We start from the raw sequence: 22,027 nt of genomic DNA, 5'->3' as shown, positions 1-22,027 counted from the left end.
TACATTTCCGTAAAGCTGGCTTGACTGTCTAGTTGAAAAACTACATTTTTCAATAGATTTTGTGACTAGAGCTTTTTCCACCAAATTAATTTTATGAAACGACTTTCTCAACTTTTACATTGACTTGCAATCTAATCACAATGAATGACTTTGTGCTTTGAAGAACAAGGCCATGTTTCTCTGAGAAAATGCAAACCTGGTCGAATACATTTTGTGATTGCATGTTACTCTTTTCAAGGGGTAGAGGGTTAGCCTAGTGGTTAAAGCATTCAATGCACACGCTGAAAGGCCCGGGTTCTATTCCCTACATGAGTACAATGCGTGAAGTCCATTTCTGGTGTCCCCTGCCGTGATATTGCTGAAATATTGCTAAAAGCGACGTAACACCATACTCGCTTTTCAAATGTTTTTTAGGGGGAGGGAGAGGGGTCATCCTCTTTATGATTTTCTGTATTTTGATGACACTCATCCTTATTCCCAAATCAAACAAACATTATCAAGAATTTCTCAGTAGAAAACAAGATATTGTCTATCATTTTCATAATGAATATTTTGGTATGTCGTTCCCCCTTGAACTGGCCTTTTGTTAGGGTGACTATTTATTTATCCCGACCTCCGTCCCATGTAGTATGCCTCGCACTCCAGCCAGCACCAAGACCTGTACGTTTACTAACATAAACCTTACATGTGACTTGATTAATGCCTGCTTTTAAGAAATACCATATTTCCTAAAGGTCACCGAGGCATGCACCAGTCCACAAATTGCATATTAAAACTTTTTTCTTTTATTACAACAATGTTATACCATGCGTATTGGAACCATAAATTGTTCCGGGCAGCGTTCTTTCATTCTCTGTTTAAGCTGAGGTGAAGCTTATGTTTCTTCATGGTCAATACTGCAATCTGGGAATTGTGTTCGCTTTAAAGTGTATTCAGAAAGCTATCTTTCTGTGAGGCCAATGGGAAGTTTGCATGGCAGTATTCTGATAAGGTAATATTTTCGTAAAATTGAATCATTTTTTTTTTTTTTGTTAAGTGAGTGAGTATGGTTTTACGCCACTTGTATCAATTTTCAAACCAGTCCTTGTTTTAGCCCCTTAATGCCAAGCGCCAGACAGGGTAACAACAAGTACCATCTTTTGACATCTTTTGGTATGACTCGGACGGGGATCAAACCCCAGACCTTCCGCACTCCGGGCAGACGCTCTACCACTAGACCACGGAGGCGGTCTGGTAGTTAATAGCAATACTCATGCACCCATGTTTCCTTGTGTTTGGTGGTGAAGAGGCATGAAGTTTTGATTAATCTTATTCAAATCAGTCTTTGCAATCTGTTTTTAGCCAATACCTATGTTAGGACAGCCCTTTTGGCTTAATGTCTGATATATAAAGTAGAACTCAATCGCTGGAAATGAACCTCAGATCGTGGTAGTTAGAACAAAGCTTTCAAAATAAGTTTCTTTCCATGAAGCAAACTTCACCGTTGTTTTCTTAAAATTGATTGAAATTGATGGACTAATACCACGTACAAATGCAGTGATTGGTTGTGATCAAGGATTGACCTATTACCAAGTACAAATGCAACGACTGGTTGTGATCAAGGATTGAACTATTATCCTGTACACATGCAATGATTGGTTGTGATCAAGGATTAACCTATTACCCTATACACATGCAATGATTGGTTGTGATCAAGGACTGACCTATCACCCTATACACATGCATTAATTGGTTGTGATCAAGGATTGACCTATTATCCTGAACACATGCAATGATTGGTTGAAATCAAGGATTGACCTATGACCCTGTACACATGCATTAATTGGTTGAAAGTAATGATTGACCTTTTGCCCTGAACACATGCAATGATTGGTTGTAATCAATGATTGACCTGTAATCATCTACAGATGCAATGATTGATTGTAATCAGGGATTGACTATTATCCTGTACACATGCAATGATTGGTTGTAATCAATGATTGACCTATAATCATCTACAGATGCAATGACTGATTGTAATCAGGGATTGACTACTATCCTGTACACATGCAATGATTGGTTGTAATCAATGATTGACCTGTAATCATCTACAGATGCAATGACTGATTGTAATCAGGAATTGACCTATTATCCTGTACACATGCAGAGATTAATTGTAATCAAGGATTGACTATTATCCTGTACACATGCAATGATTGGTTGAAAGAGTCAAGAATCATTTGTTCAAATAAAAACGTCATGAGAGACGTTCAGGTGGACCGGTCCTCCACATCATGCCAAGTGAACAGGTCATCCAGGGCTTGATTTAACCATGTCAAACTGCACCAGTGCAATCTGTTATTGAAAAGTGCAACCGGATATTTATGTCTACTTGCACCAAGTGCATGGTGGTGGAATTCCTATTTGCATCTGACAGGGCCTTACCTACACAACAACCTGGTTTTCTCTGGTGCAACTAAGTTTTCATATTAACATGCACCTGGTGCAAGTTAAATCAAGTTCCTTAAATAAAGACCTGTGAATTGATTAACATGTGGTTGCTTAAAAATATGCAAAATATTCAGTTACAGTCCTTGAATTATCTTTTGGAAACAAAAGAGTCCTAGGAATGAGCAACAACTAAAAGGTGAAAACCCAACCGATAACCATCACTGCCTAATGACTTATGTCATCTTGAGGCAACGCAGGTGGTTCAGAAAGTCAATGTGAAGAGTTGCCTCCCTTGACATGCCAAGATCTGCTGATCAGGGGTTTAAATCCATGATCTTTGGTTTCTCTGCACCACACCTTTGGGTTTCAATGACCGGCGTCACTGCGTCTGTTCAATTCACTCACATAACCCATCCCTGACTTGGTTGATGCATGTCATCATATCCCAACTCAGTGTGACCGGTGCTCATGATATCAATCACTTGTATGTGTGATCCAGACTTGATTATTTACAGACCACCATCATATAGCTGGAATATTAATGAGTGCAGCGTTAAACAACGTACAACAAACAAAAACAACATTACCTGACTGTTTTCTGTTCAGTTTGGCAGAATTTCTGTGTGAATGTCCACTTTCTGTCAGGGCGACTCAGTCAGCACATCTGAGTCTCATCATCGCTAACAAATTGGATTGTCTTGACCCTGAACAAATTGATTGTGTCTCAAAATCCTACTTCATGTTAAAGGAACATTTAGGTTCAATATGTCAATCAGATTTCAGACAAACTAAGTTAATAATAGATACATAAGGAAGAAGAAAACAAACATGAAATTTGTGGTTATGTTATCGTATTGAATGACATGATGTTAGAGAAAACTCGGCTAGATTGTCAGCGTACTTATTTCAACAACTGATAAATACCAGCAGAAGGAAGTTATCCATATTGGAAGCCCGTACAGGATGCTCTGTAATAGGCTGCTTTGGTGCATCTTTTGTGTAGACGATCGAGGTTGTTAACACACAAGTTAGAATAGACAGTGGATGATGTTTCATTACTTTATTAGGGTGAGTGGGTGAGTTGGGTTTAATGCCGCTTTTAACATTATTCTAGTTATATCACGGTGTGTCTGCTGAATGTGGGAGGAAAGCCCGAAGTGATGCAGGTCTGAGACGTTTACCACTTTGGTGAAACCCACGAGCACAGGTATGGTGCTGACAAACCTAGAAACATAATCGGGGCGAACTGGGATTCGAACCCACAATCATAGGTTTCTGGCATGCCGAATGGACGCAACCCTGCACAGCAAACTCTGCACAGCGAATCGCGGCGCCTTAGACGACTGGGCCACCCGTGCCCCCTACTTTATTAGCATAAATCTTATCAAACCTGTTGAAGTGTATTGTTAAAATAGAGGCACAAGGCTCTGTAGCTCACTTTAAGTTTGAAGAAACAATCATAGATGGGATTATTTCTACGCAGTTTCACCTCCACCGACCTTGAAGTTCCTGAGATGTTCAAACTGCCGAACGCTAGAAAACAGGTGTATGTGAAGGTCAAAGGTCATAGCTTGATCAAAGTCAAAAGAGGCTAAAAATCATATCATATGTTATTCTGCACATCACACACTTACAGCATGTCATATTTCAGAATATATTTCAGAAATGACTGTATGGCCATAATTACTTTCTAATGGGTTTGTAGCTTCAGAGAATGTAATCAATGAGAATGTCAAAATGTTCACAATGGATGGACAACCGGAAACGTATCATGACATTGGCTCACTTTGTCAGGTGAGCTAACATTGGATTCAGAAACTATCTCCAGCCAGCATTGTTCAGTGCTCAGGTGTAATCTAAGCTGTGTTGGGAGACCATCAGAGTGAGTGAGTGATTTGGGTTTAACGCTGCTTTTAACAGTATTCCAGTTATATCATGGCGTGTCAGCTTAATGTGGGAGGAAAGCCCGAAGTGATGCAGGTCTGAGATGTTTACCACTTCGGTGAAACCCACGAGCACGGGTATGGTGCTGACAAACCTAGAAACATAATCGAGGCGAACCGGGATCCGAACCCACAATCATAGATTTCTGGCGTGCCCAAGGGACGCAACTCTGCACAGCGAATCGCGGCGCCTTAGACGACTGGGCTACCTGTGCCCCCTGTGACCATCAGAACTGAATAAAACTAATACAGATTCTGAAAAGCTCCCTGTGATGTCTCAAACACCTTATCTTCACAATTATTAAACATTACAATTCGTAGGCATTATTAGAAATATAACCATAATTTAAAGTTTATCAACATCAATTTGTTGTTGCAGTTATTTTCAAATCAATCCAAACGACTTTTCGTTTCTTTGCACACTTCCCACAGTGGCATTTTACCCTATAAAATCGTGAATGGAAATACTTTGGCTTGGTGTTTTGCATGAGGCAATGAAAAAACTGACATCTTTCTTCATTATACAAACAGAGTAAAAGTTGATGTCAGAACTAATATAGCTTCCCAACAAGGGACAATCCTAGAAGCTGTGAGACTTGTACATTATGAATGAACTGATTGAATGGAAACATATTGACGAAGAGAAGTTTTGAAGGAAAATAAGATACACCACACTCGTGTAGTGAATTCTGTTTATCTTGTAGCAGACTGATGTGTTTGTTCGAGAGGATGGTTAGCAACCATCATTTTCCTCTGTACAGAGATTTCTTTTATTCAGTACTATCCTTGAAGTCGTCGTCCTGGTAGAGTGCTTTTATTGTCATCATGATCGCTCTTGTTTTGCCCGTGTGGTTTTCCTCGGGGAAAATAATGGAATTGGGATATTGTTCGGAATTAGATTTCGTGTAGAATGGTATTTGTAGAGGCTGTGTTGTTCCTAGCACGACAGCCCTCAAAACGCAACATGAAAAACATGTCTCCTCAAAAGAGCCGTATTTGGTTTGGTGCCATATTTTCAAGAGGTCTTCAACTAATTTGCCCAGTGGGAAGGAAGCATTTTAGATTTAATAACATGCAGGAAATAGAAATATGTTATGGAATCTCGGGCATGAACGGACTCATTTCCCCCAGTGTGTGGCTGCTGTAGCTTTTTCAGATTAAGCGTCGCGAATGTTGAGATTTGTGGAAGTGAAAAAAAAAATCATTTCCAGCAGTGATTATTTTCTTGCTTCGTCAAGCTCAGATGTGGGTAAAACTGACTTTTTTATAATTGAAGTCTTTGCCTCTGTTACTTCAGTTTATAACATTGTTATACTGACACCAAGATCATATTAAAGGTCATAATATCAGATGTTGCAGGAACTGAGTTTCAATGTGATACCCAAGTAGATTTGGACACACTTGTATGCAAATTTAATCTTTATGTTTGACAGGTGAACATTTGGTAACACAGTTTCAAGACCGCCTTGAGCTGTGTGATGCAGGGTTTAAGTGAATGTAGCCTAGAGATCTAGTGGGCAGATCTAGTGGGTAGACAGCCCTGACTTCAGTTGTATGTGTGACATGTAGGCCAGTCTGGTTTCCTGTTTTGTGGTATGAATGTCAAAGTTCACTTGATAATTTGCTTGCTTTAAAAATTAGAACAAGCGTTTTGACAAGTATACCATTGGTGAAATGTAACATAAGGTTATATTCAATCAAAGGATAATGGCTTTCTTTTTATGTTAAGGACTTCAATTTTTTTTGGGTATATTGGGTGTCTGATTCCTTGTGGGAACTAATTACCATTTTGTATATTGGGTGCCCGATTCCTTGCAGGAACTAATTATCATATTGAACATTGGGTGTCCGATTCCTTGCAGGAACTTATTACCATTTTGTATATTGGGTGTCGATTCCTTGAGAAACTAATTACCATTTTGTATATTGGGTGTCCAAGACCTTGCAGGAACTAAGTACCATATTGTACATTGGGTGTCCAATTCCTTTCAGGAACTAATTACCATTTTGTATATTGGGTGTCGATTCCTGGCAGAAACTAATTACCATTTTGTATATTGGGTGCCCGATTCCTTGCAGGAACTAATTATCATATTGTACATTGGGTGTCTGATTCCTTGCAGGAACTTATTACCATTTTGTATATTGGGTGTCGATTCCTTGCAGAAACTAATTATCATATTGTACATTGGGTGTCCGAGACCTTGCAGGAACTAAGTACCATATTGTACATTGGGTGTCCGATTCCTTTCAGAAACTAATTACCATTTTGTATATTGGGTGTCCGATTCCTTGCAGGAACTAATTACCATATTGTACATTGGGTGTCCGATTCCTTGCAGGAATTATTAACCATTTTTTACTGGGTGTCCGATTCCTTGCAGGAATAAATAACTACGCTGTATATAAACTGTCTGTTTCCTTGCAGGAATTAATAAAAATGCTGTATATAGGCTGTCCGTTTCTTTGCAGGAATTAATAACAACACTGTATATAGGGTTTCTTGGACTCATCTTCTCTTCCTACTTTGTGTATCTGGCGGAGAAAGACGCTGTAGGCGAGGATGGTACGACAGATTTCACCAGCTATGCAGACGCCCTCTGGTGGGGTGTGGTGAGTGCTTTCATTATCTGACACACCTATAGGTTGTTCCTACACATATAACCTCTGTATTTTACCTTATATATGTATTCATTGGGGAGAGTTATGTCCCCTAAACATGCCAGGATCCAGTGATTGTTGGTTCGAAGCCCAGATTTACCCTGGTTATGATTCTTGGTTAGTCAGCACCATGCCCTGCTCATGAGATTGAGCCAAGCTGTGTCATTTTGTGAGTGAGTGAGTGAGTTAAAAGTGGCATAAAATCAAGCCCACGCACTCAGTCAAATGTACGTGAAGGTGATCAGGCACTACCGTATTTTCTTCAGTATAGTGCGCACCCATGTATAATGCGCACCCCCCTCTAGCGGGTGAAACTTCGTCGGTACAAATTTGAAATTTGAGATAAAAAATCACCAGACATGTTTATTTACCGTTTAAATAGTATTTATTGTTCTGCTAGGCATTGTTTTATATCTAGGGATTAAGATTACCTTGTGTATTTTCTCGTAAACTAAGCCGGAAACAGCAATCAGCTGTACACACGCTTTCTTGGAATTGACCGGTGATTCGGTCAAGACACACCCAATGATATAACTTTATAGGATTTTTAATGCAAGGATCGGCAACAATTGTATCTGAAACTATTTTATTTATCAGGAATAATATATTCCATTATTTTCTTAATTATATGCAGCCTTTACTTAACATATTTGAAATAATAATAACCCTAAGCGAAGCAGCTGATCGCTATTCCCGGGTATTATTTTTTACATGGAACATGTCTGACCAGTCACCGTCAAGGCTCACGCGCACGTGATCACGTGAGTGCGAGAATTTCATGTTGACATAGAATCGTCAAAACGTTAGGGACCATCCATTTCTTTCATGTTACTATTGTTCATGTGCCATGCCATGACAGATTAACTGTAGTTGGATAAGACAATTGGGTGATCCTTAAGTTTTGGGGAGCAGTACGTATAATATAGATGAGTGCTGCAGTAGAGACATGTTCCCGCAAATAAAAGTGATAAAAAAATAGCATACTGTGATTGACATTTCATTAATATTTGAATATAGGTCAACAACCTTAATCAATAATAGTTGTCAGTGCCAAGTGAAAGAAGGCTAAGAATCAAATAGTTTCAAGTTGTTTTGGAATGTATAATGAAGGATTGATCCTCGATGGTATGAAAGCCTTCAGTGACTGAAACGGCTGGTAGCAGCATTTAATAGCTTTGTTCAGTGAGGCGCTAATTGATCTGCTTGATGTGTTTCAGATAACGGTTACCACTATAGGCTACGGCGACACAGTTCCGCAGACCTGGATGGGACGTATCGTTGCTTCCTGTTTCTCCGTGTTTGCTATCTCATTCTTCGCCTTACCTGCAGTATGTATAGTTCTGTTAATACTGACGGTGGGGATGGGTTGTGTGTGTGTGTGTTAGGGGGGGGGGGGGGGGTAATCACATTTTATTTTGTGATGTGTAATATTAAAACAAAAATTAAAACTGCTTACATGGCAGAATGCTTTCATTGAAGGTATATACTAGCATTTGATGATTGTTTTTTATCACAGATAGCAAACAATCTGTCATTGATTAGTAAAGTTAAAATTAAAGAACTGCATGGCAGCAATACCTTGAGAAAATCTTTGTTGAGTAATAAGAATTCTTTAAGTATGAAATGTAAAATTAAGATATCTCTTGAGATATATGTATTATATGTTTTGCCGTAGTAGTTTATTTAACAATGCATTGCCGATATATACATTGGGCTGATAGCATTTGGAAGTTTGCTTGGCGGGGATGCTTTCTTTCAAAGGGGGGAATTTTGTAGCCTGATTTTACAACTTAATAAAACACAACTTAAAATAAAGCTTTTTTTTTTTTAAAGGTAGCAACTTATGTGTCTAGCAAATAATTAACTTTCTCAAACTCCCTATATATATATATATGATATTGGACTGACAGTAGGTGTTATATCTGTGTTTTGTCGTTCTATTTGTTGTCAGTAAACTTAACTAGTCGGGCACAATTCAGGCTTAAACAGGCTTCAGCCTTGTTGCAGCAGGACCTCCAAAAAAGCTTTAGATTTATTACTTACAGAAACAGCAATTAACTTGAACTGCTTGCTCGCAAGCATAAGTCTTACAAACATTGATATTAGCAGGTCTGTTGTGGTTATATAGAGAATGACATCCAGCTGTGACGTCTTGTTGATGCTGTCGGCGCCCGAGGAACAAGAATTTTAACTTAAACAACACCCTTACCTTCAAGGGGAGCTGGAATTGGCTTCATTATTTTTAATTTCCACCAAATGCGACTGTGGTGTAACCAAAGTTATAACTGAGAGGCAAAAACTAAAATTGAAATTTTTATGACTTGTGAGAAAAAAGTAGGAATTTGGTGTAGTGAAAAGTCGATGTTAGGTCCCTACAAGATGCTTAAAAATTAGACCAGTACAGGCACAGACAAAAAAATGGAATCTGAAAAAAATACTGGTATTCCATTTATTCCACAGCGGTCCCATGAGGCAAATAGTGTCGAGAATACATTGATTTCAAGGCAGATTTACAAAATCATAAAAAAGGAAAGATTCAAGTTAGCTAATTTTAGTCCACAGTATTCTATAAAGTTAATTTTTCTACCTTCTGAAACATGAGCTTTTATCAATATTTCTTAGCTCAGGAAGGAATCTCCTCATCTGGTGTTCTGAAGCTTCTTGAAAAAAAATATGTTGATTTGATTTGTTTTTTGTGCCAAGCGTTACTTTGCATTGCACTGGAGATTGCAGGGGAATAGACACAGGTCTACTAAACAGGCTGTTAAAAAACATTCCTTGATGGGGAAAAGAATTAGACAAACAAGAAAAAGCTAAAAGAGGAAAGCAATGATGTTTTAAACGGTTTATCAAATAGAGTAATCAGCTGATTGGTTGAGATAAAGAGACGCGAGACAGGACGATGATATAAAAATGTTCCTCCCCTTGAAGACAGAAAGGCCGAAGTGTGTTTACTTAACGTTGGTGGGTGTATCGCAATCAGTGGCACTGACACAAACGGCTGACAGATTAGCATGTTGGGGCAATGATTGGGAGTCGTCGATCAATATTAAACATTAGTGAGCCAGATTGACACGCAGCTCATCAAAATCTTTGTTTCATTGCGTGCACTTCATACCCATAATGCCAGGAGGAAATAACACTGCTTGCTTCATGTTATACAACTCAGTGGCAGAAAACAGTGTTTGTTTGTGAAATACCGGTTTTAGCCATGCGATTGGTGAAAAAAATTGTTTGCCAAGATCATGTGCGATTATTGAGGGAAATGTGAACATGTACCATGTTAGTGAGAAGAATAACTACAGATTAAAAAAACATATTCCAAGTAATTTCAGATTGAAAATTGTGGTAATTAATTCACCCTGAATCTATACCAGCTGATTGGCTACAATTACATCAAAGTGTGAGAGGGTAATAGCAACGACTGTAATGAATTCAAGGACTCGGCAACAAAGGCCTTTGTAAACAAGTACTGATGCAGTTTAATTTGAAAAAATCTTAAACATGTTAATTATGTTTTTGAAAAACTATTTAATCTGTTCTAAGATCAAGGAGCGAAATTAAGTTATTTCCAAAAGAAATTAATTGTCACATAACTGTTTAAACCCTAGGGTTATATCTATTCATCAGAAGCAAGCCTCGTAGGTCACCATTTAAAACTGTATACAAATAGGCAATATTATATTAAAGTTCACAGCCATCCTGGAAGGGTTATGCTATTGGAGCTGGTGTTTGCTTTTGCCATAGGCATGACCTAAAGTGATGCTGTCATAGGTGTGCCACATCAATAGGAAATAGGCAGACTGCCTCCTATATACTTAAGAAGAAGCAGGAAAAAATGCCTGATGAGTATCGATCGTTTTGTACGGTTGACATTTGTATTCTGGTGGACTTTGTTAAGTCCACAGTGATTCAAGAAACTGTCACTTGATGAGGTTTCAGAAGGGCTGTCTGTGAAGACCCTTCTGTTTGGCTTTGCCATGCAATTAATGTTTGCAAAATTAAATGGAATGACATTTATCAAACTTAAATGGATGAGAAAACACTGTGAAAGTGTAGACCAGATTGTGGCACTCTTCCACCTACTCCGGGATACCCATGAGGCTGTATGGTTGATGGTGCTGAAAATGCATGGACTATTGAACCGATTGTGTATTTAAAATATTAAACAAAATCATAAGTTGACCTTCACCTGATGTTTTATAAAACTGAACAATCCATGGCAGTTTAAACTGAAGGTGAACTTAAGGTAAATGTTTCATGAAGGTCAACCGTTCATGGAGTGTTGAACCCATGGTATCATTAAAATCTTTACCAGAATCGTGAATTGACTTTGACTAAATGTTTTACACAGCTGAACCATGCAAGTAAGATTGAACCTATTACAACAACCATAATGCGAAGTTGACCTTTTATAAAGCTTTACAATACATAGTCGAGTGAACCGATGGTACTATTTAAGTCTTTAACGGAATCCTGATTTGACGTTTTAGAGTACATCAAGACATACTATTTGGAAATATTTTGGTAACGGGTAAATTAATTAAGTATTAAGTCTTGAGTATAAAAAACGGGAATATCGATCCCCAGTGAATTATTGGTGAATGTCGTCAGGATGTTGCGCCACACTGAATCAATATGGTGGGAGTCATCAAGTTCCCCAATGCTGCATGACTAGGGTCAGATAGACTACTCTCCGTGTAGCCTTCTGGGAATGTACGTGTGTGAAGCATTACTGATTTAGTCCCACAGTATCTTGGAGCCTGGTCTGACTGCTATTGGAGTGTTCCAGTGTGTCTCATTGTCTGGGTTTGACTTTCATTATTGTTTTCCAGGGTATCTTGGGGTCTGGGTTTGCCTTGAAGGTTCAGCAAAAGCAAAGGCAAAAGCATTTTAACAGACAGATTCCCACAGCAGCATCTCTCATACAGGTGAGCTATGTACAGCAGCATCTCTCATACAGGTGAGCTATGTACAGCAGCATCTCTCATGCAGGTGAGCTATGTACAGCAGCATCCCCCATACAGGTGAACTATATACAGCTACCTCTCTCATTTTGAGCTATACCCAGCAGAATCTCTGATACAGGTGAGCTATATACAGCAGCAGCACTCATTCTGAGCTCTACACAGCAGAATGTCTGATACAGGTGACCTTTATACAGAAGCGTCTCTTATGCTGAGCTATAAACAGCAGCATCCCATATATAGGTGAGCTATATGCTGCAGCATCTCTCATGTAGGTGAGCTATATACAGCAGCATCTCTCATGTAGGTGAGCTATATACAGCAGCATCTCTCATGTAGGTGAGCTATATACAGCAGTATCTCTCATGTAGGTGAGCTATATACAGCAGCATATCTCATACATGAGAGTTATATACAGCCACATCTCTCATATAGGTGAGCTACATATAGCAGAAGCTATCACACATGAGGTTTAAAAATTGATCAAACTATGCATTAGAATTATGAATGACACGATGACAATACATCCGTGACAACTTAAAATATCAAAAGTTAATGCTGATGCTTCCTTACACTATTGATAGTATTGACAGATGTAATACAATGCCAAAAAAATACTAGTACTCAATTTATTTTTGTCCAAACTACACCATGCTTCATGAATAACATGGGTATCCACTTAGAAACCATTCCTTACTTTACACCAGACCATATCGATGTAGAGCATCTCCCTTTCTCCCACTGCCGTCAGCTAAATCTGGCACATGTGTGGGGCTTAGTCATCATGTCATGTAGTGCAGGTTAATCTGTGTTGTAAGGGAGTACAGGTACTTATAAAACTATTGTATGTCTCGGGGTCACGGATGGCCCAGTCATCTAAGGCGCCTTAATTCGCTGTGCAGAGTTGCGTCCCTTAGCGATCCAGGAACCTATGATCGTGGGTTTGAATCCCTGTTCGCCCCGATTATGTTTCTAGGTTTGTCAGCACAGTACCTGTGATTATGGGTTTCACCAAAGTGGTCCACGTCGGAGACCTTGGACTTCGGGCTTTCCTCCCACATTAAGATGACACAGCCTGACATAACTGGATTGCTGTTAAAAGCGTCACCAAGCCCAACTCACTCACTCATTATTGTATGTATATTGAAATAGTTGCAATTCTTTCATAATAGTGTGTTTAATGATAGCAATACTATTGCTAGCTATTTGTAGCTATACTGCAGTAGTTCTGCTATAGTGTCTTTATCTATTGCAGTACTATTGCAATAGTTGTCCTTACATCGAAACAGTTTCCCAATAGTGTTAACAATAGCAAGTTTTGTACTTCTATGGCAATAGCATTGCAATCAGTTTCCCAATAGTGTTAACAATAGAAGGTTTTGTACTTCTAGGGCAATAGTATTGCAATCAGTTTCCCAATAGTGTTAACAATAGCAAGTTTTGTACTTCTATGGCAATAGCATTGCAATCAGTTTCCCAATAGTGTTAACAATAGCAAGTTTTGTACTTCTATGGCAATAGAATTGCAATCAGTTTCCCAATAGTGTTAACAATAGCAAGTTTTGTACTTCTATGGCAATAGTATTGCAATCAGTTTCCCAATAGTGTTAACAATAGCAAGTCTTGTACTTCTAGGGCAATAGCATTGCGATCAGTTTCCCAATAGTGTTAACAATAACAAGTTTTGTACTTCTAGGGCAATAGCATTGCAATCAGTTTCCCAATAGTGTTAACAATAACAAGTTTTGTCCTTCTATGGCAGTAGCATTGCAATAAGTTTCCCAATAGTGTTAACAATAACAAGTTTTGTACTTCTATGGCAATAGTATTGCAATCAGTTTCCCAATAGTGTTAACAATAGCAAGTTTTGTACTTCTAGGGCAATAGTATTGCAATCAGTTTCCCAATAGTGTTAACAATAGCAAGTTTTGTACTTCTAGGGCAATAGCATTGCAATCAGTTTCCCAATAGTGTGTTTCACCCTAGCAGTACTATTGCAAAAGGAGTAATGCCCTTCATAGCAACTCTGCTCTACAGATGAATAACCTCCCTCCTTGTGTTCTGTCTCGCAGTGCTTGTGGCGGTGCCATGCTGCCGAGTCGTCCTTCAACTCCAACGCTACATGGAAGGTGCATGTGCAGGAGAACGGCCACCACCATTTCTATGGTAGCAAGCAGTACGGGCTCAACGCCAATCCCTCGGCTCTCACGCGCATGGCCCGCCGAGCCAGTCTTCTAAAGAAGAAGCGGTCGTTTCGCGGGACCAACATGCTGGAGAGACAGGAGAGTTGCTCCTCGTTGTCCAACTACCAGCTGGATGCCATTAAACCAGGTACAGACTAGGGCGCCCGCAAAGATCCGGGGTAGAATAGGTCGTCAGCAACCCATGCTTGCCGTAAAAGGCGACTATGCTTGTCGTAAGAGGGGACTAACGGTATCAGGTGGTCAGGCTTGCTGACTTGGTTGATGCATGTCATCGTATCCCAAATGCGTGGTCAATGCTCATGATATCAATCACTGGATTGTGTGGCCCAGACTCGATTATTTACCGACCACCGTCATATAGCTGGAATATTGCTGAGTGCGGCTTTAAATAACGAACAAAGAAACACTCCAGGGTGCCGTTGCAGAAAGCGATCTTTGCGCTAAGGTGACCGTAACTCCCATACCTTAACTAGACGCACAACAGTCGTAGTGCTAAAGTTGTTTTGTACAAAATTGTTTTTTAACAACCCATGCTTGCCCCCTCTCCCCTTGGGGTTAGAATTAAGCTTAATCAACCCATGCTGGTCATAAGATGCAAGTAACGGGATCGGGTGGTCAGGCTTGCTGACTTGGATGATGTGTGCCATTTTATCTAGATTGCGTAGATCGATGCTCTTGATGTCAATCACTGGATTGTCCGGTCCAGACCCAATTATTTACAGGCTGCAGTCATATAGCTTAAGTATGGCTGAGTTAGGCATAAGCTGATATGGCTTTCAAAGTCTTTATTCCTGCAATGTGACGCGATGGTACAGATGCTAGAACCTTTATGAAACAATGTATCACTTCACTGACAGCTATTAAACTGTCCCTTAATGAGACAGTTCCACTAGATCACTGCTGGGGAAATGTAGACACGCGCAAGCAGATCCCACACAGGTAGTTTGGCTCATCTAACACTGTGTTTCTCATCAAGTGACAGATATTTAGTGACTCGTAAAGCCACGAGATTAGAATGACTATTTGACAAGATTAATCACATAGCCGATTTATTCTAAACCTGAGTGTTGATCAAAGTACGAGAAAATATTGAAATTCATCAATTTGGGCACACACCACATTAGCAATACCACCTGTGTGTTCAATGAACCAAACGGCACTCACTGTCATTCCAGGTACCCCGACCCGCTGTGGGTCGTATGGTCGCGGCTCCGATGCTGACGTATCGCTGGAGGATGAGATGGATGGTGATTGCATCATAAAGCCAGAGCAGTAGGTCATATCCCAGGGTCAAGCTCTCAAACATCAAACATTGTCCATGTTTTAGAGTCTGTCCCTTATCAAAATAGTTTTAGTTGATAGCTAGCTGTTTTCTTCTCCCAACCTAGCAGCATCTTGCAGATTGGCTGTTTTAGGATATACAGTGGAACCCTGCTTATCCAGACCCAAGAGACCGGGAACACTTACCTGGGATACTTAAGCAAAAAGAAAATAAAGACCAAATAAAATGCTTGTTTTATTTTCGGAAATCTGTTTTCCGGATCAGTGCAGCTTGGGAAAGGAAGGTGATCTGTCAATATTACACTAATCCTAAAGCTTTTTTGTTGGTGCAATTGGTTTAATGCCTCGATAGAATTGGGGTGAGGTCGGAAACCCAGATCAATTAACAAGGTAGTCAGATATGCTGAAACTAATGTATTCGGCAATTCTTTGAGAAAACACAAGTGTCCAGTTAGCGAGGTTCAGCTGTATAAGGGTTATTTCACACATGCAGACACTGAAGGTAAATTTGGTATTTGGTATACCAGTTAGCTCAGCTCCCTTTTTAGCACATTCATTTTTTCATATAAAACCTACATAATCTATCAACTCATAATGCAAATTTCATTATGCAAATTTCTTGCAAAGGGGAGACAACTCTTTCCTATGTGATTGTTGTACCACGAGAAAATGTTTCTATGTACTGCATGACCTACATGTAACGATTTTAGCAATTAATGTTAGAAGTTTCTCGTCTTTTTGTTGATAGAAAAATCTTTACATCCTTATCTAATCTAAAATCACCATTGAATCCTGATGTGAAAATAATTATACTGAAATCCATGAGCTAGGTTTGTCGATATTTTGAGCTGTTGAAGTAAGTACAAGAGACACCTTCAGTGGGGCAGATTTTTAATACACTAATGACAAAAATAATTACATTGATTCTTCAATAATTGTCTGTCCTTGAGAGAGAACGTGTACTTGATAAAAACATGCTGTTATGTTACATAGTGTTTAAATGATGCTCCTTCTGTTTCGTAATCATTGCTGTTAGCAATTAAGTACCTCTGTGGGAAACATGTTGATTTCATAAATAATTGGGTAATAGAGCAAGGTGTACAGTGTCTGTGTAAGCTGAATAAACAGACTATCAGGCTAATTTACTGAAATAGAATTTTAATGATGATGAGTTTTAACCGTCACGTTTTGGGGAAATTATTTGGCACTCCATGAAGTGTATAAATGACAAACTGTTGCTTCACATACATGTATTGACAACACTAACCCCCAAAATATTGAAGTCAATTCTTAAAAATAATAAGTTAACGTAAGAAGGAAAATTTATGGATGTCAACTTCTTTATTATGAACACAATGTTTCGGAGTATATATCCTTACTCCTCTTCCTTATGTGTATCACTTCTAAATGCCTTTCAAAGACTTAATAAGTTAGGGTCGGTCGGGTAGCCTAGTGGTTAAAGCGTTCGCCAAAGACCCGGGTTCAATTTCCGACATTGGTACAATGTGTTCTGGTGTCCTCACTCACTCACTCACTCACTCACTCACTCACTCACTCACTCACTCACTCACTCACTCACTCACTCACTCACTCACTCTCACTCACTCACTCACTCACTCACTCACTCACTCACTCACTCACTCACTCAGTTAACACTTACAGTGGCCATGTCAGAATGTGGATATTCATACTCTCAGCAAGGTGGCATCCACACACATACTAGAGCACCTGTCATGTTACAGCCCATGTGGTTTCCAGGTTGACGGAGTCGCACAAGGTCATGATCAGGGTGATTCGCAAGATCAAGTTCTTTGTAGCAAGAAGAAAATTCTCAGTGAGTACATTTTGGTCAGACATCTGAACATCTGAACAATGCCTCTCAGTGTAACAAATGTTATATTTGGGATAACTCTTTCTCAGGAAAGAACAGATTCTAGTTCTTTTTGGGGTTGAGTCCTCTCTTGGATTCAAACCTACAATGCCAAGGTGAGGCACCAAATCGCCAGCACACAAAGTCAGCGATCTAAACCCCTCAGCCACCAAGGCTTCCATATTGGTAACCTAGATCAGTGTTTGTCTATTCAACCACTGACTTTCAATGTTTATCTGTTCAAACAATTCCACTCAAGGTTTGTCTGTTCAAACAATGCCTCTCAAGGTTTGTCTGTTTAAACAATGCCTCTCAAGGTTTATCTGTTCAAACAATTCCACTCAAGGTTTGTCTGTTCAAACAACGCTGCTCAAGATTTGTCTGTTCAAACAATGCTATGTGAGGTTTGTCTGTTCAAACAATGCCACTCAAGATTTGTCTGTTTAAACAATGCCTCTCAAGGTTTGTCTGTTCAAACAATGCCACTCAAGGTTTGTCTGTTAAAACAATGCCACTCAAGGTTTGTCTGTTCAAACAATGCCACTCAAGATTTGTCTGTTCAAACAATTCCACTCAAGGTTTGTCTGTTCAAACAACGCTGCTCAAGATTTGTCTGTTCAAACAATGCTATGTGAGGTTTGTTTGTTCAAACCATGCCACTCAATGCTTGTTTGTTCAAACCATGCCACTCAATGTTTGTCTGTTCAAACCATGCCACTCAATGCTTGTTTGTTCAAACCATGCCATTGCCAGTAATTTTAAGATATACATAATGGACAGGTAATTCATTACATATTCTTAAATCTAGTGGAGTTTGTAAATTGGGAAAACCTAGAAAAGAAACTTCAGACAATTTGTTTCCGCCTTTTCTGGAAATTTGCCAACTGAAGGAAGACATACAAATATCATCAGCTTCCCTCATAACAAACGTAATGTTGTCGTTTGCAGCAAGCTCGCAAGCCGTACGATGTACGTGATGTGATAGAGCAGTATTCTCAGGGACATCTCAACATGATGGTCAGAATCAAAGAGCTACAGAGGAGGTGAGCAGGTCAAGGTCAATCAAGGTCAAGGGCCATTGTGACCTTGGAACTGTAAATATTATAGAAATGAGTCTGGAAAATTGTATCTACAAAATTGTGAGATTTCTCTTTACAAAAATGGAATGTTGATTGCAATTAAGATAGGAATGTTTTCATATGTACAAGCCATGTGATGTCTTGTCACAGTTGGGTGTATGGTAATAAGTGACTCTTCTTTGACACCTGATTGGTCAGCAATGTACTGTATGGAGGTGTGAACGGAGCTTGTATTTGTCAGGGTATATGGTCCGGTCTATTGTAGAAGGGCTATCTGTCATAGATCTCCTAAAGCCAAGAGCCAAGGCCAAACTAACTCTATTTCTGAGAGATGGACAGCTACTCGAACGTATATAAACAGAGCAACCAAGGATAAAAATTAAATCATATCAATATAAGAAAATAGAAATCATATCAATACAAAAACAGAAATTATGTGAATACCAAACTCACAATAGATATGTGTACCCTACTCACACACAGAGAGAGTTCTAGGGCTTTGATGATATCCCATACAGGTTGTTAAGACCTTTGTTCCAGAGATGAGTTGAGATTATTATGAACTTAAATAGTGGCATGCAGTCACTCAGCATGCCGTGTGGTGTGGAGTACCTGGCTACAGATGGGCTGTGAGTTGTGTTTGACTCAGTGTCTGATTGTTCTCCAGGCTGGACCAGACTCTGGGCAAGCCAGTCTACTTCGGTGCCAACAACAAGGACAGGGAAAAGTCCACGCTATGTGCACGAGTCACAAGGGTAGAAAATCAGGTAGGTACTGTAGTCACAAGGGTGAAGAGGGTGGAAGCATGGGCTGACTGACTGGCGATGTCATGGCTGCAGTTCTGTATAGACAGACCTTGAATAGGCAGGTGTGTGTGTGTGTGTGTGTGTGTGTGTGTGTGTGTGTGTGTGTGTGTGTGTGTGTGTGTGTGTGTGTGTGTGTGTGTGTGTGTGTGTGTGTGTGTGTGTGTGTGTGTGTGTGTGTGTGTGTGTGTGTGTGTGTGTGTGTGTGTGTGAGTGAGTGAGTGTGTGTTCAGGTACTGTAGTCACAAGGGTCAAGTGGGTGGAAGCATGGGCTGACTGACTGGCGATGTCATGGCTGCAGTTCTGTATTGACAGACCTGGAATAGGCAGGTGAATGAGTGTGTGAGAGTGAGAGAGTGAGTGAGTGTGTGTGCATGCGTGCATGTGTGTGAGAGTGTGTATGTGTGTATGCATGTGTTGACTGGCATGTCACTTTATTGTCAGACTTGTAGCAGGCAGACCACTGAAGTGTGTGTGTGTGTGTGGGTGGGTGGGTGAGGGTGTGTGTGTGAGGGTGCGAGAGTTGTGTGTATGGGTGTGTGTGTGCGTGTGTGTGTGTGTGTGAGAGAGGGTGTATGTGTGGGTGGGTGAGAGTTGATTGTGTGGGTGTGTGTCTGGGTGCATTGTGTGGATGCATGGGCTGATTAGGGATATCATGACTGCAGTACTCAATACACAGACCTAGAGCAGGCAGACCACAGCTGAAGCTAGTGAGTAAGTTGAGGTTCAACACTGCATGAGCAATATAATATTTCCTTTACATCAATAAATCCTGGAGTACGGCCATAATGAATGGAGCCTTGACAGATGAAACTGATGAACACCTGTAGGAATGCCAGGATCATAATCGGAGCAGTTGACGGCAAAGGCGTTTTGATTTGTGTAACATGTCAATTAATTTTACACTTCAAAGAAGGTAAAGATTGTTTAACACTATATTTGGATCTTCTTCTTAGCATTGTACCGAACATGTGACCCTCCCTGATGATAGGTTTGATGTTAAAAGTTTATGTTTCCAGGTAAACCGTTTGGATACAAAGATGGACCAGATGTTAACATTAATGAATAAGCTAGTCAAAATGACAGAAGGAAAAGATTCCAGTAAAGAGGACAATTCCTAGCATTGACTCCGATCCGTACATCCACACCAATCAGGTGCCGGTATGCAGGCACCATATGCACATGCACATGTCAGTGCCAGGGCGTGACCCCTGCTGACTTGCACAACCAACGCACCTAGAGCAGGCTGACGTTGGCCAATAGGAGACAAGGTCAGAGTTCAAGGTCATTCAGGACGAACATGGCTGACAGTCACTGAGAAAAGCTACAGTGATTACCATCATACATTCACATTTTGTACGGAGACAGAACCAGCAAATAACCGAAGTGTGAAAGTCTGACACAAGATGTACAGTGTTGTACAGTATTAGGCCAGTGGCAGGACATTCAGTGGCGGGAGAAGAATCAACACACATGCCTGGCACACAGAAGCAGACGTCTTCCTTTAGGAACCCCAGAGTGTAGTGTGTAAAGGGAGGCACAGTCCCTGGTTAGAGGATACATTGTCCCTGGTTAGAGGATACATTGTCCCTGGTTAGAGGATACATTGTCCGTGGTTAGAGGATACATTATCCCTGGTTAGAGGATACATTGTCCCTGGTGGGAGGATACATTGTCCCTGGTTAGAGGATACATTGTCCCTGGTTAGAGGATACATTGTCCCTGGTTAGAGGATACATTATCCCTGGTTAGAGGATACATTATCCCTGGTTAGAGGATACATTGTCCTTGGTTAGAGGATACATTGTCCCTGGTTAGAGGATACATTGTCCTTGGTTAGAGGATACATTGTCCCTGGTTAGAGGATACATTGTCCCTGGTTAGAGGATACATTGTACCATGGTACATACTAGACTCACTCGAAGTATATGCAGTTACCTATACACAGTAACCAGATACACAGACATGGTTCGTGTTGCTTGTTATGGGTTACAAATGTGTATGCTAACAGACTCAAAGTACCTTACTTTGTCACTTACACCGTGAGGAGAAGGTGAGTGTCGCCCTGATGTACTTCAAAGTCCCATCTTCCCAGCAAGCCATCTCTAATCACCTTCATCTTGTCCTAAACGATGGTGCATTTCATGAAAAAGTAAGGTTTTAAATTCCAGCTATTGCCAGCATTGAAACTATGTAGCTTCTAGTCTAATATTTGATTAATTTTTGTCGTCTTAGTACTGCGGTGCTCAAAGAGTACTCGACCAGTACTTTGATATGCAGTATCAGATATCAGCTGAACATGGCACCATTGTACAAGCAGCCTTAGCGCTATGACTGTCGTAAGTCTATGTTGCTATGACTGTCGTAAGTCTATGTAAGATATGGGAGTTACGATCACCTTAGCGCAAAGATCGCCTTGTACAACGGTGCCCTGGTCCTTAAGGGACAGGACGTTGACGGTTCTGAAGCTTTCTTTGTAAACAATAGCCAATAAAACCCGAGCTTACTCTGCTCTGCTCGCCTTATTCCGAGACAGAATGTTCTGCTCCAATGACCTTGTATACCATGTGTGTAGGTTTAACACAGTATTAGTTTTCTCTTGTTTTGTAATGAAATGAAATGTGAACAGACAGGCCTAATGTAAGCCTTTCGGTGTGCTTTACATTGTTTGGCATAATTATATAGGCATACTATAACAACTGCGACGGTGAGGTGCATGACAATATAGCTTTACACTTCAAAGTGACCATATCGCTAGCTCCCCGTAGAACTTTGGTGACAGCACAAGG

General features: G+C 40.1%; 1 protein-coding gene across 3 annotated transcripts in view; it reads left to right on the top strand.

The window, feature by feature from the left end:
• Positions 1-20,793, top strand: part of LOC139473834 (potassium voltage-gated channel subfamily KQT member 1-like) — a 147,322-nt gene extending 126,529 nt beyond the window's left edge. For all 3 annotated transcript variants that reach the window (XM_071256599.1, XM_071256601.1, XM_071256600.1), the window contains exons 7-15: positions 6,846-6,986; positions 8,252-8,362; positions 11,870-11,965; positions 14,074-14,332; positions 15,381-15,477; positions 17,245-17,320; positions 18,305-18,399; positions 19,103-19,202; positions 20,258-20,793. In XM_071256599.1, the coding sequence (XP_071112700.1) occupies positions 6,846-6,986; positions 8,252-8,362; positions 11,870-11,965; positions 14,074-14,332; positions 15,381-15,477; positions 17,245-17,320; positions 18,305-18,399; positions 19,103-19,202; positions 20,258-20,359 (1,077 nt within the window). In that variant the 3' untranslated portion in view covers positions 20,360-20,793. The remainder of the gene's footprint in view (positions 1-6,845; positions 6,987-8,251; positions 8,363-11,869; positions 11,966-14,073; positions 14,333-15,380; positions 15,478-17,244; positions 17,321-18,304; positions 18,400-19,102; positions 19,203-20,257) is intronic.
• The last annotated feature ends 1,234 nt before the right edge of the window (positions 20,794-22,027 follow it).

The sequence above is a fragment of the Haliotis cracherodii genome, unplaced genomic scaffold (genome assembly GCF_022045235.1).
Source record: "Haliotis cracherodii isolate W230 unplaced genomic scaffold, xgHalCrac1.p SCAF_3, whole genome shotgun sequence".
In the NCBI taxonomy this organism is placed as follows: Eukaryota; Metazoa; Mollusca; class Gastropoda; order Lepetellida; family Haliotidae; genus Haliotis; species Haliotis cracherodii.
The sequence above is the reverse complement of the archived record's forward strand: the minus strand, read 5'-3'. Positions and strand labels throughout refer to the sequence as shown.